Source organism: Arvicola amphibius, chromosome 11, assembly GCF_903992535.2.
Source record: "Arvicola amphibius chromosome 11, mArvAmp1.2, whole genome shotgun sequence".
Classification (NCBI taxonomy): Eukaryota; Metazoa; Chordata; class Mammalia; order Rodentia; family Cricetidae; genus Arvicola; species Arvicola amphibius.
The window spans coordinates 95,734,269-95,752,263 of NC_052057.2; the positions used below are offsets into that span (position 1 = coordinate 95,734,269).

Sequence of the window (17,995 nt, forward strand, 5' to 3'; positions counted from 1 at the left end):
CACAGATGAGGAGAAGAGGGTCACATAGACTAGTTTGCATAAAGGTAAGTAGTGGAAGAGAAAAGGAGACAAGTAATTTGGGTACAAATCCAAGCATCTTAGATGATTGTTGATGACTTCGTTGGGTAACACATGGAAACCACTAAGGTTTTTGGCTGGTATCTAAGATACCACAGTAGCTGTTGGTGCTCAGCTCAGCCCTCTCTGTCTAAAGAGCACATTCCTTCTTCCTTGTTTGAGCACTTGGACTTTTGGCTGCTTGTTCTACTACAGTGTCCCATGTGGATGATTTCCATTTGGGAGCACAGGAACATAGGCTGTTGCTGACTTTGACACCAGAGGAAAGTGGAGTCTTCCCAGTAATGTTTGGTGTTGAACATGGTCACCTTTGACTCCAGATAAGATTCTACACTAAACCACCAAATGATGCTGAGAAGGGATACCAAATCTTCACTGCCATGACCACCTCCTTCTGTAGAACACCCCTGTATAGTTGGCTCAGTGGGTAAAGGCACTTGTTATCAAACCCGAAAACCCAAGTTTTGGTGATGGGCTCTCATCCCTGTGGAGTCCAAAGCCTAAGTAAGCCTTTCATTTTATTTATTATCTTGGTTATGGTAATCACAGCTGCAGAAAAGTAACTAATACAAGGGCTCACTGTGGTATAGCCATAGCTGTCTTGGAGCTCACTGTATAGATCAGGCTGGCTGCAAACACACAGAAATCTACCTGCTTATTACGTCTTGGCCAAGTTACATCTTGATTTTACTCCTTAGAGTCATTTGCATAGGAGCAGCTATTTCATACTTTTTTGTGTAAGACATGAGAGTTTTGCTAGTGTATAACTAGAAATGGACTTGTTGAGTTATAAGGTAAGTGTTTTTCATCAGCTTTTAAAAATAAGGCGGAATTATTTTTCTGTAGTGGTTGTCTAAATTTTTGTTGTTGTTGTTTGAATTCGGGGATTGTATCTAGAATCTCACAATAGGGGTGACAGTTAATATTGTCAATTTGCTGGGTTCTAGAATCACATCTGGGTATCCATGTGAGGACTATCTAGGTTAGGTTAATAAGGCAGTAAGGCCTACCTTAAGTGTGAGTGTCACTATTCCCCAGACTCAGGCCCTGGGCTGAATAACAAGGAGAAAGCAAGCTAACCACAGCAGCACTCTCTGCTTCCTGAAATCTGTGGTTTCAGGTGCCAGCCACCTCCAACCCCTGCACCATGACTTCCCGCCATGATGTACTGTGTGCTTGTGCTGTGAGTCAGGCAGTCTTCTCCTTCGGGTGCGTTTATTACAGCAGCAGAAAAGTAAAACAGTAGCCAGGTGCTCTAACACTGGGCTGTGCCCGCAGTCCTATTTTTGTTTTTTTTTTTTTTTTTTTATTTGGAGACAGGGACCCACTAAGTTGCTCAGACTGACTGTGTAGCTCACTGTGGGCTGGTCTTGAACTTGTGTTCCTCTGGCCTTAGCTAGACTTCTAAGTAGTTGTAATTACAGGCCTGTGCCATCATATCTAGCTTGGTCGTTCAATTTTTAATACTATCAACAATATCTATATTCCTGTTTCATTTTCTCCCTAACACAATATTTTAGCTGTATTTTTTCCTAATAAGGTACTTGTAAATATCATTATTGGTTGAATGAATATTTTGTGCAAAGCACTATGGCAGACAGTCCCATAAGCTTACAGTTCTATCTCAGCCTCATAATGGAGACCAGTAATGTATTTTGTTTTTAATTATTACTAAGCATCTCTTTAAAACTTATTCCTAAATTGCTTTCTCCATTCTGCATCTACCAAATTTATTTGTTTTTTGTTTTGTTTTTTTTTGTTGTTGTTGTTGTTTTCTTTTGTTTTGGTTTGGTTTTGGTTTTTTGAGACAGGGTTTCTCTGTGTAGCTTTGGAGCCTGTCCTGGAACTCACTCCGAAGCTCAGGTTGGCCTTGAACTCACAGATATTCCCCTACCTCTGCCTCCTGAGTGTTGGGATTAAAGGTGTGTGCCACCACCACCCAGCTATTTTCCTGGTTTTTAAAAATCATTCACATACAAAAAAATAGTCAAGAAATGGTTAATAACAGTCATTAATTGCTATCAGACTACACAACCCAAATTTCTAGCTCCTAGTCCTCATTTTGTTCCGTCTCTTCCCATTTTCCCCAGAACCCTGTCTTCCTTCTTCCGCTTACATTCCTTCATTTTTTCTTCTAACTTTAACAGCTTCAGTGTTCTTTTCAGTTAGCCACATGTAATATGACGTGCACTCAGATGGGTGAGTGCCTGCCTGGTTCCAGCTCAACAGTCATGACTTAGGCCTCACCAGGCTAAGTGCTTCATGATCACCTCACAGTTCACCCTGTGCTGTGGTGGGGCTTTGGCCAGCCACACTTTCCTGGCTGCTCGCGGCCCTGCAGTTAGCAGTGTTAGAGAACTTCCAGACTTCATATGTGTGTATGCCTGTATGTGTGGGTGTCTGCAGAGGTCAGAAGAAGGCATTGTATCCCCTGGAGCTGGAGTTGTAGGCAATTGTGAATCACCTGATGTAGATGCTGGGAACCAAACTGCAGTCCTGGGCCAAAGCAGCAGCTAGCTTTTAATCTAGCCCCAAACTCTTTTAACACATTTCATTATTAATTTTGTCTCTGTGTGTATATGCGTATGTGTATACACGCATGTGTAGAAGTCATAGAACAATGTTCAGAAGCTGGTTCTTTGAGGTCTGCCAAGTTTTACAACACGAACCTTTACCTGCTAAGCCCTCTCACTGGCCCAGATCATCCTATTCTTTATTCTACATTTTAGGAAGGCTGTCATGGAGGTGTGGCATCCTGAATGAGACTGGCACCTACCCATGTGTTCATATAGCTCATATGTTTGAATGCTTGGTTCCCAATTGGTGGAACTATTTGGTAAGGATTAGGAGGTGTGGCCTTGTTGAAGGACATGTGCCACTGGGGGTAGGCTTTGAGGTTTAAAAGGACTCATGCCATTCCCAGTATGTCTCTCTCTGCCCTGCCTCTTGCTTGCAGATTAAGATGTAAGTCTCAGCTACTGTGGCATTATGCCTGCTATATGCTCCCTGCCATGATTGTCATGATGGATTCTAATCCTTTGAAACCATAAACCCCAAGTAAATTCTTCTATAAATGTGTTGGTCATGGTGTCTTATCATAGACCATGACCAATAGACCAATGGAAACATAACCAATATAGGAGGTGAAACAGTAAGAGAATGGACTATGTACCTAGAGAATTGTGTCTCAGAATTGCCATTATTAAACAGATTCTACTGTCATATCTAAGAACTTTACTCTAGAAATTGGACTAAATAACTTGTAGTCTGCTGGGCAGTGGTGGCGCATGCCTTTAATCCCAGCACTCAGGAGTCAGAGGCAGGTACCTGTTCTACAAATTGAGTTTGGCACAGCTGCAGATATACACAGAGAAACTGTTTCAAAAAACAAAACAAGCAAACAACCCCCAAATAAACAAAACCTATTGTCCACAAGAATTTTGACTTGAACAACATTCAATTTTCTATTCATTTATTTTGGTTTTTTAAGACAAGGTTTTGCTGTAGCTTTCGACCCTGTCCTGGAACTAGCTCTTGTAGACCAGGCTGGCCTTGAACTCACAGAGATTTGCCTGCTTCTGCCTCCCAAGAGCTGGGATTAAAGGTGTGCGCCACCACCACCTGGCAGTTTTCTTTTTAAAAATCTTGATACTTGAGGCTGGCAAGATGAACCAGTAGGTTAGGGCACTTCCTGTCAGCCCTGACAACCTAAGTTCCATCCCTGGGACCCTGTGGTGGAAAGAGAGAACTGACTCTTGTAAGTTGTCCTCTGACCTCCACATACATACCATGCCACACACACAGACATATGTGTATACATGTGCACACATGCAGAGAGAGGCACACAGACACATATTAAATAAATAAAAATTTGAAAATTAAAAATTTAGACATTTTTATAGGAAGCTTGTACTCACTAATTTGTCAAAATACTCAACATTATTTCCTATGGTTTGACAACTAATTTTGCATGTATTTTCATCTAAGCTTTCTTCTAAGTGTATATGTTCTTCTTTGACCCCCCTTCTCTCATCTGTGATGGTTTGAATATTACTCATCTACATGTGGTAACTTGTAGGACCTCAAAGAAACTGGTTAGAATAAATATGTTTTATTGTTATTTTCTCAGTTGTGTTAAAAATAGTATATCAGCTTTCTCATCCCTGGGAGACAGCGTCTGAAATAAACATCTTAAGGGGAAAGGATTTGTTTTAGTTCATTGTTCAGAGTGTTGCTTCCATGGCTGCTTGGCTTTATGTGCTTGGACAGAGCACAATACCAACAGACGTGTAGAGGAGGCTCTTCAGCTCATAGAGGATAAGGAGTAAGGAGCAGGCTGGGGCCTGAGGAGCAGTGTAACCCTCACAGGCTGTACCAGCAGCCTGTTTCCTACACGGCCCTACTCTTAAAGAAATTTCTAAAGTAGCACCACTGGGCGGAAGCAAACATTCAGCACACAAACCATGGAGAACATTTCAGAGTCAAACCATCACGGATGGAGGAGGAGGCCAAAGAGGAACAGACAAACTTAAAAGTTGATAAACTAAAAAAAAAAAAGTTGATAAACTACAATTTTAAAAAAGTTAAACATGATTTCCATATAAAAGGATAGATAACTGGCCAGCAAGATGGCTCAGTGGGTAAAGGTACTTTCCACCAGGCCTGTCGGCTCTAGTTGGAACCCAGAACCCATAAGGTGGGAGAGAGAACCAACTCCTGCAAGGTGTTCTAATCTCACGATTGATTGTGACATTCTCTCTCTCTCTCTCTCTCTCTCTCTCTCTCTCTCTTTCTCTCTCTCTCTCTCTCACACACACACACACACAGGCACATACACACACATATACACTAAATTAATTAATGTAAAAAGCAAATGTCAGAAGACACACTTCTTAGGAAGGCCACAAGGTCAGGCACTTTCTGGGCTACAGTGTGAGTTCAGGGTCAACCTGGGTAACTTAGCGAGAATAAAGAGAAGACATAAAGCCTGGTGATAGAGCTCAGTGGAAGTGTCTGCCTAGAATGTGTGAGACCCTGGTTTCAACATTTAGTGTTGAAGAAAAAGAAATTATTTTATTTGACTGATGAGAGAACCAGTAAGATGTTAAGATCAGCTACAGTGAAAATGTAGGGTATGAATATTTATAGACTATTCAGTAAAGAAATATTAAAGACAGAGGCAAGAAGATTGAAAGTTCAAGGCCAGCCGGACTACATAACAAGACACTAGCACAAAAAAGAAATATTAGGATTTCTGAGGTGATGTAAGTTGGGCAATGGCTAAAGTGCAATGTGCCGCAGCCTTTGGAGTTGTCTTTCATCAACTCTGCTCTGGAGATTAGGAAAGCAGCCAAGGAGGTAAGCCAGAGCTGTGCTGTGGTATCACCCAGCAGTTTCTGATGATTATTTTTCTGACAGATGTAGTCATCTATAAACTTGTTTGCCACAAAGTGAGGCCCGTTTCCCAAGCTCTGAAACTGTCTTTATAATGGGGGTAAATGCAGTGAGTCCTAAAACCTAGTCGTGTGTGTAAGAGGTAGACTTGTGGAGGTTTCAGAAATGGAATTACAAGTTTCTTAAACACGTGTCAGGATGAGATAGTATCAGCATGGACAGTCCTCATTCCGGCCTTTGGTTTCCTTACAGAGATCCCATGGAATTGTAGTTGGCACTACTCTGCAATGTCTGTGCATGAGAGGGAAAACGAAAACAAGCAAAGTGAATATGGTAGGTAAACCTAGAAGAAGAATTTGACGTCTGTACATCCTTACTGTTGCCTCTGAAAAGTGTGCGTGTGCATATTGCATGCACACAAATGTATATGACAGACTCAGCCAGCTGTCCAATCAAAGTAGCAGCCACCAAGAAAATGACCAAGAAAGGAAATATGTTTTGCAGAAGAATATACTTCATGCTTCTAAGCACACAGTCCCCAGCTTTACTATATGAGAATTCTAATTTAAGTAGTTGAAAGTTTTCATTTTTATAATTTCACAACATTTGGAAATTGACCAGGAAAGCTTGTATTTCTTTTCCTCTTTCCATGTTTATATCTACTTTTTGCTAAAAAGAGGAGAGTATTTTTAAAAAATTGCTGAGGCCTCTAACACCCTCAGCAGTCTTTTTGTGAACAAACAAATGGATGTGGTGCTGGGGGAGGGGCTCCAGTATATCGTCCTGTGGTCCTGGGGTGGACAGGGCGGGCATGGGCACAGGGGGCCCGCCCAGCTGTCTTTCAGAGTGGAGCTGCCTGACTTGTAAATAGCAAAATAAGAAATTCTGACATGAAAATTCTGAAAAAGCAAGTCAGAATATCCGTCCAGATTTGGGACCCCTTTTGAGAATTGGGTAAAGTATAGAGATTGAAATTAATTTGCTGATTAAAAACCACACTGCACCTTCTCTCCAGCTTAAGTCTGAACTCTGCTACTTGCTCTTCCCTCTCGCGCAAATCTCTTAGTTCTCTGTGCTCAGTGAAAAAGCATCTGCCAAGTACCCAGCGTCTAACACATGGGGACAAACAGGGCTGTAGTATGGGTGCTTTTGTAACTGGCTTCTTTCCCTTGATGCATCTGTGCTGCAGCCTGCCGCAGTTTGTATTGCATCTCTATGGTCAGTGCTACTCCACTGTGGAGATGCGCCACAGTTTGCTTATCTGTTGCTCAGTTACCAGCATTTGTATAACTTGTACTTTCAGCCATAACACATAATTGTTATGCCACATCCTTGTATATAAATGTTTGTGTGACTATTATTTCGGCTCTCATAGATCTTCGCAGGTCACAGTTGTGTTTGGTGGGGAGGCCTGGAGGACACAGAAGGAAACTTTACATCTTTTCCATATAATTTTGTTTTGGAATCTTCTACAGTGAAAAATGTATTTCATATTACTTTGACTAATATAAAAAACAGGGAAAATAAATTGAAAGGGACAGAAAATAAGAAAGGAACAGAAAGAAGAGACAGAAGAAAGCCATTTGGAAGGAGGAAGACATAATATATGTGGCATGTGGACAAACTCATGAGAGGCTGGAGACACCTCTGCGGGTAAGAGCACGTGTTGTTCTTCAGAGGGCCTGGTCTCAATTCCCAACATCCATCTGTAGCTCCAGTCCCAGGGGATCCAGGACCGTCTCTGACCTCCGTGGTCTGGGCAAGCACAGGGTGCACAGACATACACGCAGGCAGAACACCCATACACACAAAATGAAATTTATAAAACAGTTAAACAGAGCCTTAGAATTAGAGAGCATTTAAATAAACATACACCAAAAATAGACATTTAGGGCACATAACTTCGTCAGTACACTAAAGCTATGGATTATACATTTCAGACGGGTGCATTTTTGTGCTGTGTAAGTTACCCAGCCATCTGAAGTTCCTGGTATTTTGTTTCTTTATCGGTCCTCTTAGGAATAGGTCTGATGGTTCTAAAGTAATTGTTTCTGAGACTTGATTCTGTTTTCCTCCTGTTACTATTTCTTTTTCTCTGGAATTTAAAAAGATGCGAGATCTATTGTCTTGGAATATTTTTCTAGGGAGTCATAAAGAGGTCCACTTGATGAGGAAAGGCAGCTTTCATCACAGTTGTACTTAGGTGAAAAGCTGTTAAATGCAAAGGAAGAGGGGAAATCCTTGCAGACACTACAGTAATATTAGAAATTTCTTCACCTCAGTAGCTGGAAAAAGTTCCTGAGTAAATCTGAGTTTCAGATAAGCAATGCAGGTCTTTATTGTTGAATGTGCCCCATGTAAGCTGTAGACTATCATTATTTGGAATCTCTGTCTTTTATTTGCTAAATCTAGCAACCTTACATAGAAGGGATTGAGTTTTAACTCTGTTAACAGTGAAGTCACTTTGTTGGCATCATCTAGGCATTTGTTCCTAAGGGCAGCCTTTATCATAACTTTCTAGGGAAGGTTTTTGTCTCGACAGCCATGAAAATGATGTCTAGCAGTTTAATCTAGTGGGACTGATTTTATTGTTACCTTATTGGTGAGATGTCACTGGTTCTATTCCAAATGAAGTGGGGTTGGTGAGCAAAGTGTCTCTCCTATCTTCTAAGGGAGTCACTATGAATAATGTCTGTCCACTTCTGCCTCAGAAAGAAGAGGGAAGAGCCCTAAGGTCACACAAAGGCACGGGGGTAGCAAGTCCTGGATTATGCTTCCCAGACCAGTGGGTTTGTTTGCACTTGTTTGCTCATTTGTTTTTGAGACAGACTCTCCTTATGTTGCCCAGGGTGACTTCAATTCCCGAGCTTCCTGCCTCAGCCTCCGAAGTGTTGGGACAGCAGCTGTGCCACCGTGCCGAACTCTAAACCACATTTCTGTGGGACTATGCTAATATAATGGGATTTTTTTTCTTTTATGACATTTTGATTTTCTTTAGGACCTTATCTTTTTATTTTTATTTTTTGCTGGTAGTATTGGGGGTTGAACCTATGGCCTCTTCATACGAGGCATATGCTCTACCATGCTCCCATCAGGACCAAGTCTTCCAACAGATCTACTCTTGATTTCACTGAGCTCATGGAGCAGAATCAGTGATGCTCTTAGGATGTGAGAACAAAGGTGCGGGACTGTGAGGGCTCAGGATGGCACTGCAAAATACCAAAGGCTTCAGTGAGCTTCCTCTCAGGCTCTCCTGGGCAAGGCTGCCCACCGTCTCCAACCATCCTGGAACATCCACCTGCTTGCTGACTGTAGCTTCCCAAGGTCAGCAAGACTCAGCCTTAGCTGAGGGTCCTCCCATGGGGACAGTCTGCAGAGATCTGACCTCAGTGTGACAGAACATGTTTGTAAGCATCTTTTCATGTCATCTTTTCACTGCATAGTCAGTGTGTGTGTGTTGGTTTGCTTGTTTGTTTGGTGAGAACACTAAAATCTATTCTCAACATTTTTCAAGGACGCAATGTATTATCAACTACCATCATCATATTTGAGCAATGGATCTGACAGTCTGGACCCTTTAATCAGCACTTCCCAAACCTTCCCTTATGGCTGCTTCGGCTGGTAACCAGAGTACTGTTCAGCCATTAAAAAAAAAAAAAAAAGTCTTGTAACTTACAACAGCATGTATGACCCTAAATAACACTATGCAACTGAAGTAAGGCACACAAAGAAAAGTGAATACCACATGGTATCATTGTTATATATGCAACCTTTAAAAAAAAAAAGGGTGGGTCAGGGCTGGCCATGCTGGTACAGTTATAATCTCAGCACTTGAAAGTCAGAGGTGGGAGGATCTCATGTTTGAGGCCAGCATGAGCTACATAGTGAGACTCTGGAAAGAGAAAAAAAAAGACAGATCTTATTATCTTTATTTTAAGAACCTGTTTAGTGAAGAAAGGGTGTTTTAGGTCTGATACATGAATGATTGTATCCCACTGGTTACACAGCTGCTATGTAATGATATGAAACTGTAATGAAAGAACAAATTAGTTCATTACATCTTCTTTAGGGCCATAGATTCTGGTCTTCCTTCCCACGACTCTGCTGTGCCACTTGGCTGCTGTCATTATCATTTATGTGGAACATCATCTTGTGGCTGTACTCCATAAATCTCAGAGTTTGAAGTGATTATAAATGTTCTTGCGTGCCCAAGACTATAAGCAATATGGCTAACTAAATCGACTGCTAACTATCCTGTTATATATATGTATAATTTGACTACCATAAATCATAATTATTTAAAATCTAAGACATTCCAGTATTCCTAATACAAGTAGATATCGTCCCCCTAGCAGCTTGTATTTAGACAAGAGGGAGAAGGGACTGTGTCAGTAACAGTTGACATCCACCTCTCCTGCTTATGGAAGCCTGCCAGAAGTCTTCCTCCTTTTCCCTTCCTAGCACCTGAGCTGAATTTAGAGGGCTGGAAGGAGGACTTCCACAGGGGCAGGCCTGAGGGAGCAACCTCCACAGGGGCAGGCCTGAGCCAGAGACCTCTGCAGGACTGGACCTGAGCCAGGGACCTCTGAGGAAGCAGTCCCGAGCTAGAGACCTCTGTGTGACTGGGCCCAAGCCAGGGACATCTGTGGGAACAGGCCTGAGCCAGTGACCTCAGCTGGAGCAGGCCCAAGGCAGCAACCTCCTTGGGAGCAGCGCCAAACAACCCCCAAGATTATGGAGTGACCCCTGGGAGCACTGAGTGTCCTCCAGGAACACAGAGTGATACCACAAGGAGTAACCATCTGAGCACCTGGAAGATCAATCACCAGAGACAGATCCAGCTATATCAATCAGAGGAAAATATGGGTAGACAAGGTAAGAACACACTCACTCAACACCACAAACAGCAACAAGACACCAGCAAAAACTAGTGACCCTACAACAGCAAGGCTTGAACACCCAAATATAGATGAAGCAGAAGAAAATTACCTAAAAATAACTTTATTTTTTTTAAATATTTATTTACTTATTATGTATACAATATTCTGTTTGTGTATATGTCTGCAGGCCAGAAGAGGGCACCAGACCTCATTACAGATGGTTGTGAGCCACCATGTGGTTGTTGGGAATTGAACTCAGGCCCTTTGGAAGAGCAGGCAATGCTCTTAACCACTGAGCCATCTCTCCAGCCCACTAAAAATAACTTTAGGAGAATGTTTGAGGCCCTTAAAGAGAAATTAAAAAATTCCCTCAAATAAATGGAGGGAAAGACAAACAAAAATTGGAAGAAATCAACAAATCCCTTAAAGAAAACCAAGAAAAAGCAACCAAGCAGATGAAAGAAACGATTCAAGATTTGAAAACCAAAATAGAAACAATAAAGAAAACACAAACCGAGGGAATTATAGAAATGGAAATTATGAGAAAACAATCAGGAACCACAAACACAAGCATAAACAGCAGAATACAAGAGATGGAAGAACGAATCTTAAGTGCTGAAGATACAATAGAGGAAATAGACTCATCAGTCAAAAAAAAAACATTAAATCTAACAAAAGCTTAACACAAAATTTCCAGGAAATATGGGACACCATGAAAAGACCAAAACTAAGAATAATAGGGATAGAAGAAGGAGAAGTCCAACTCAAAAGCACAGAAATATATTCAACAAAATCATAGAAGAAGACTTTCCCAACCTAAAGTAAGATATGACTATGAAGATACAAGAAGCTTACAGAACACCAAATAGACTGGATTCAAATAAAAAGTCCCCTCATCACATAATAGTCAAAATACTAAACATACAGAGTAAAGAAAGAATATTAAGAGCACCAAAGGAAAAAGGCCAAGTAACATATAAAGGCAGACCTATCAGAATTACACATGACTTCTCAATTGAAACAATGAAAGCCAGAAGGTCCTGGTCAAGCATTATACAGACATTAAGAGACCACGGATTCCAGCCTAGACTAATTATACCCAGCAAAACTTTCAATCACCATAGACGGACAAAACAAGATATTCCATGACAGAACCAGATTTAACCAATACCTAGCCACAAACCGAGCTCTATACAAAGTACTGGAAGGAAAATTCCAACCTAAGGAAGTTAGCTACATCCACAAAAACACAGACAATAGATAATCTCACAACAGCAAATCCCAAGGGAGGGAAAAAACACACATAATAACATCACCAACAACAAAAACTAAAATAACAGGAACTAGCAATCACTGGTTATTAATATCCATTAATTGGACTCAACTCACCTATAAAAAGACACAGATTAACAGATAGGATACAAAAACAGAATCCATCTTTCTGCTGCATACAAGAAACACACTTCAACCTCAAAGACAGACATCACCTCAGAGTAAAGAGTTGGGAAATTTTTTTCCAATCTGATGTAGGTGTGTCTTCTATCTATTTGATGATTTCATTGGTCAATTAATAAAGAAACTTCTTGGCCTAATAGGTTAGAACATAGGTGGGTGGAGTAGACAGAACAGAATGCTGGGAAGAGGGAAGTGAGGCAGATGCCATGATTCTCCTCTCTGAGCCAGTCGCCATGAAGCCAGCCACCAGGTCAGATATGCTGAATCTTTCCCGGTAAGACACCACTTGTGGTGTTACACAGATTATTAGATACGGGTTAGTCAAGATGTGAGTAAGAGGCTGAAACTAACGGGCCAGGCAGTGTTTAAATGAATACAGTTTGTGTGTTGTTATTTTGGGGCATAAGCTAGCTGGTGGCCGGGAACCAAGTGGGATGAAAAGCAGGCCTGACCGCAGCCCCTCACACTACACCAATCAAATGGACCTAAGAAACAAGCTAGTGTAGCTATCCTAGTATCTAACCAAATAGACTTAAAATTAAAATCAATCAAAAGAGTCAAGGAAGGACATTTCATATTAGTCACAGGAAAAATCCATCAAGAGGAAATCTCAATACTGAACATCTATGCCCCAAATACAAGGGCACCCTCATATGTAAAAGAAATACTACTGAAGCTGAAATCATACATTAAACCCCACACACTAATAGTGGAAGACTCCAACACTCCACTCTCACCACTGGACAGGTCTGTCAGACAGAAAATCAACAGAGAAATAAGGGAACTAAGAGATGTTATGACTCAAGTGGACTTAACAGATATCTATAGAACATTCCATCCAAACATAGAGGGTTGGAAGGAGAAGGTTTGATTAATTCAGCCAGAGACTTACACTTTTGACCATCACTTCATTTTTACCTGGAAAATACCATTTGTATTCATCTCCGATTTTGAGCAAGCAAATAGTCACTGCTGATTTCCTGAGTCAGATGCCTACCCAGCTCACCACGTTTTTCCCTCTTCATAACTCACTTTCCAGCATTTCCAGTTCTCGAGCCTGTGGCCCTGGCATCCTCCATGGCTCCTGCTGAACTTTCTTTGCTGTGAGTGAGTTCCGTGGTCAGAGGTAACACTCTGTGGAAAGGCAAGCATTCCTGGCTTCGAGTTTCTGCTTGGGTTCTTGCTCTGACTTCCCTCAGTGATGGACCATGACCTGGGAATGTGAGCCAAATAACCACTTTTCTTCCACAAGTTGCTTTGGGTCAGTGTTATCTCACAACAGACATGAGACTAGGACCACCATTTCCTTGTCTGGGTTAATTTCCAATTTTCTGTATCTTTAACTTCTAAAACTTAAGATTGGAACACATCAGTATTGTATAAAAACTGTATTTTTTCGTACGTAAGAACACATGCAGGTGCTGACAGGTGTGTGTCCACACTCGTATGTAAGAACACATGCAGGTGCTGACAGGTGTGTGTCCACACTCGTACATAAGAACACATGCAGGTGCTGACAGGTGTGTGTCCACACTTGTACGTAAGAACACATGCAGGTGCTGACAGGTGTGCATACACATTCGTACGTAAGAACACATGCAGGTGCTGACAGGTGTGTGTCCACACTTGTACGTAAGAACACATGCAGGTGCTGACAGGTGTGTGTCCACACTCGTACGTAAGAACACATGCAGGTGCTGACAGGTGTGTGTCCATACTCGTACGTAAGAACACATGCAGGTGCTGACAGGTGTGTGTCCACACTCGTACGTAAGAACACATGCAGGTGCTGACAGGTGTGTGTCCATACTCGTACGTAAGAACACATGCAGGTGCTGACAGGTGTGCATACACATTCGTACGTAAGAACACATGCAGGTGCTGACAGGTGTGTGTCCATACTCGTACGTACCTGTTTGTTTTGCAATGAGAGACAGAAAGTGAGCAGATCTGGATGGGAGGAGAGGTGGGAAGAATTTGGAGCAGTGGGGGGTGGGGGGAGGAGAAACTGTAATCAGAATATGTTATGTAAGAAAAAAATCTACTTTCAATAAAAGGAAAAAAAGAACTAATAAATAATTACAACTTAAAACAAAAACCAGTCATTTGGGTTTCTTAAGCTTGTGGGGGCGGTGTCTGACTCGGTTTGTGGTGACTGGAAAGCACACTTTCCTGTGCAGCTATGCAGCGATGACAAGATTCATGCTAAAGGCTGCCTATGATAGTGGAACGACGGGACTAGAAGGCCATGTGGTGTTATCAACATGTAGCAGACTAAATGCAGACTAAAATGCAGCAGGCTTCCAAAGCAGTTAAGAATATGGACAGTTGAATTGGCTGCTAGGGTTCAAATCTTAGTCCTCCACTTACCGGATATATAGCCTCGAAGAAGCCACTTAACCTCTTTGAGACTCATTTTCCTCATCTATAAAATGGAACTCCTAAATTTACTGTGAGGCTAATGAGCTAAGGCACGTAACACATTTGAAAAGAGATCTTGGCTCATAAAATACACTCGGAAAATTGTAGCAGTTTTATCTGGAGCTTCGACTGGACTTTGAAGTGACTTGGGGCAAGTCATTTTCCATTTCTGAGTTTAAGTTTTTTCTCGTGTAAAATGAGATAGCCAAGCCTGACGATGCACAGGAAAGTGGGGTAGCTAAAACCTACCTCACATGCTAATGTGAAGGCTAAATGTGATGGTGCACCTAAGGACTGTTTCCTGACTGACCATAGTACACATCAAGTGTTATGTTTTGTTCTTGGTCTAACGATAAAGGGTATACCATAAGCACTTGGGAGGCAGAGGCAGGAGGATCTTTGTGAGTTTGAGGCCAGCCTGGTCTACAGAGCGAGTTCCAGGACAGACTCCAAAGCTACAGAGAAAAAAATATATATATTTTATATTATATATATATATATATATAGTTTACTATATATTTATATCTATATATCTATGATAGTAATAAAGTAAAACAAAAACTATCACATCAGAGTTGGATAAAATAAACAGAAGGAAAGGAACCCAAGAGAAGGCATAGGTATCAGAGACCCACTCATTCACACACTCAGGAATCCCATTAAAAACACACATGCTCGGGGACTGGAGAAATGGCTCACTGGTTAAGAGCACTGACTGTTCTTCCAGAGGACCCAGGTTCAATTCCCAGCACCCACATGGCAGCTTACAACTGTCGGTAACTCCAGAATCCAACACCCTCTCACAGACATACGTACAGGAAAAACATTAATGTGTACAAAATAAACTTTAAAAAAATTCACAAAAAGACAAAAGTATCTTTAAACACAGACACACACAGACAGACACACACACACACACACACACACACACACACACACACATTTCTAAACTGGAAGCCATAATATATATGCAGAGGAATTAGTGCAGACCCATGCAGGCCCGATGCTTGCTGCCTCAGTCTCTGAGTTCATATGATTTAGAGGATCTTGTTCTGATGTCCTCCATCCCCTCCAGCTCTTGATTCTTTATGCCTCCTCTTGAGCCTTGAGGAGAGGGATTGATGGAGACATTTTATTTTGGCTGAGTGTTCAAGGTCTTCCACTCTCTACATAATGTCTGGCTGTGGGTCTCTGTATTTTCCCCATCTGCTGCAGGAGGACACTGCTTTGATAATGGCTGAGCAATGAGTTTAGAAGTCACTTTATTGCTGTTTATTTATTTTAGACCAGTAGTGTTTGGTTTTACTTTGGGTTCCTGAGCTATCTATCTAGTCTCTGATTCTTGATCACCCAAGCAGTCAGATATGGGTTCTAGCTTGTGAAATAGGCCTTAAGTCAAATCTGATATTGGTTGGTAACTCTTACAAGCTTTGTGCCACCATTGTCCTAGCTTATCTTGTAGCCAGGACACCATTGTAGATCAAAGGGTTTATGGCAAGATTGGTGTTTGTGTTGGTGTCTTAGTTAAGGTTTCTATTTCTGTGGAGAGACTACAACCACAGCAACTCTTATAAAGGAAAACATTTAATTAAGGTGGTGGCTTACAGTTCAGAGGTTCAATCCATTATCGTCATGGTGGGGAGCATGGCAGCATGCAGGCAGACATGGTGCTGGAGAAGTAGCTGAGAGTTCTACATCTTGCAGGCAACAGGAAGTGGTGTGTCTCCCTGCGTGATACCTTGAGCATATATGAGACATCAAAGTCTACCCCTGCAAATTTAATAATTTAATGGCTAAGTAATTACTCCATTGTGTAAAGGTGCCACAGTTTCTCTATTTATTCTTCTGTTGAGGGACATCTAGGTTGTTTCCAATTCCTGGCTATTATTATTATTGTTATGCCCAAATCTGCAAAGTCCCCTCAAGGCCAACCAGGAAACTGAGTCCCATATGTAAAAGCAAAGAGCCTTTATTTTAATCAAGTTTGCAAACTCGGTCTCTCCGCATTTCCAACATATTAGAATAACCAGAGAGCCCTGAGCTCAATTAGAATTGGGTTTTTATAGTAGTAAAGGTGGGGGTGAGGAGTCTGAGGTTCAGGACCCCTGATTGGCTCACATTTGTCTAGGGGTGTCCTAGTGAGGCGCACTGGCAGGTGATCCTATCTACAGCAGTTGGAATATTAGGCATTTCCTTTGAATGGTGTGTTCCTGGGTGGTGGTCTAGTAATCTCAGCTTGTGGTTTTTTCCTGCTGCCAGGTATTGCTTCAGGGTAAACTACTGAGACTCGGGCCTCTTATTAAATTTATTGAGGGCCGAGTTCTACTCTGGCAGGTGATAATGGTTGGAAGTAAAGAACATCCTTTGGGTTACCTGCCCAGACTTAGCTTATCATGGCTAGCCCTACAATTATTTAGGATTCTTTTAGTTATCCTAGGTTTATTGTGCTTCCATATGAAGCTGAAAATTGTCCTTTCAATATCTGTGAAGACTTGTGTTAGAATTTTGATGAGGATTGCTTTGAATCTGTAGATTGCTTTTGGAAGGATGGCTGTTTTTACTATATAAATCCTATCTATCCATGATCATGAGAGATCTTTCCATCTTCTGATATCTCTTCAATTTCTTTCTTCAATGAATTGAAGTTTTTATTATACAAGTTTTTCACGTGCTTGGTTAGAGTACCCAGAGATATTATATATTATTTGAGGCTATTGTGCAAGATGTTGTTTCCCTGATTTCTTTCTCAATCCATTTCTTATTTGTATATTTATTTTTGTGAGTTAATTTTATATCCAGCTGCTTTGCTGAAAGTGTGTATCAGCTGTAGGAGCTTCCCAGTGAAATTTTTAGGGTCACTTATTTATATTATTATATCATCTGCAAATAAAGATACTTTGGCTTCTTCCTTTCCAATTTGTACCCCATTGACCTATTTTTGTTGTCTTATTGCTCTAGCTAAGACTCAAGAACTATATTGAGTAGATATGGAGAGAGTGGACAGCCTTGTCTTATTCCTGATTTTAGTGAAATTGCCTTGAGTCTCTCCATTGTTTTTAAGTTGTCGCTGGGCATGCTGTAACTGTCTTTATTATGTTCAGTTATGTCCCTCATATCCCTAATCTCTCCAAGACTTTTATTATGGAGGAGTATTATATTTTTGTCAAAGACCTCTTCTGCATCTAATGAGACGATTACGTGGTTTTGTCTGTCAGTTTGTTTATATGGTGGATTACATTTATTGATTACCTTTGTTGTCTGTCAGCTTGTTTGTATGGTGGATTACATTTATCGGTTACCTTTGTTGTCTGTCAGCTTGTTTATATGATGGATTACATTTATCAGTTACCTTTGTTGTCGGTCAGCTTGTTTATATGGTGGATTACATTTATCGATTACCTTTGTTGGACCATCCCTGAGCCTCTGGGATGAAGCCTACTTGATCATGGTGGATGATCTTTTTGATGTGTTCTTGGAATCAGTTTGTAAGCATTTTGGCATGTATGTTCAGGAGGGAATTTGGTCTGCAGTTCTCTTTGTTGGTTCTCTATGTGGCTTGGGTTTTAGGGTAATCATGGCCTCAAAAATGAATTGGGCAATGTTCCTTCTGTTCCTATATTGTGGGCTAATTTAAGGAGTATTAACCTCAACTCTTCTTTGAAAGCTTAGTAGAATTCTGCACTAAACACATTTGACCCTGGCCTTTTTTCATTTGGAAGACTTTTAATGACTACTTCTATTTCACTAAGGCTTATCGGTCTATTTAA

At 41.2% G+C, this 17,995-nt stretch overlaps 1 protein-coding gene across 1 annotated transcript in view; it reads left to right on the forward strand.

Moving 5' to 3' along the window:
- The window catches only part of LOC119826289 (phospholipid-transporting ATPase FetA), an 88,149-nt gene that overhangs the window by 3,639 nt on the left and 66,515 nt on the right, over positions 1-17,995 (forward strand). The window contains exon 2 of the mRNA XM_038347492.1: positions 5,725-5,805. Within this exon, the coding sequence (XP_038203420.1) occupies positions 5,725-5,805 (81 nt within the window). The remainder of the gene's footprint in view (positions 1-5,724; positions 5,806-17,995) is intronic.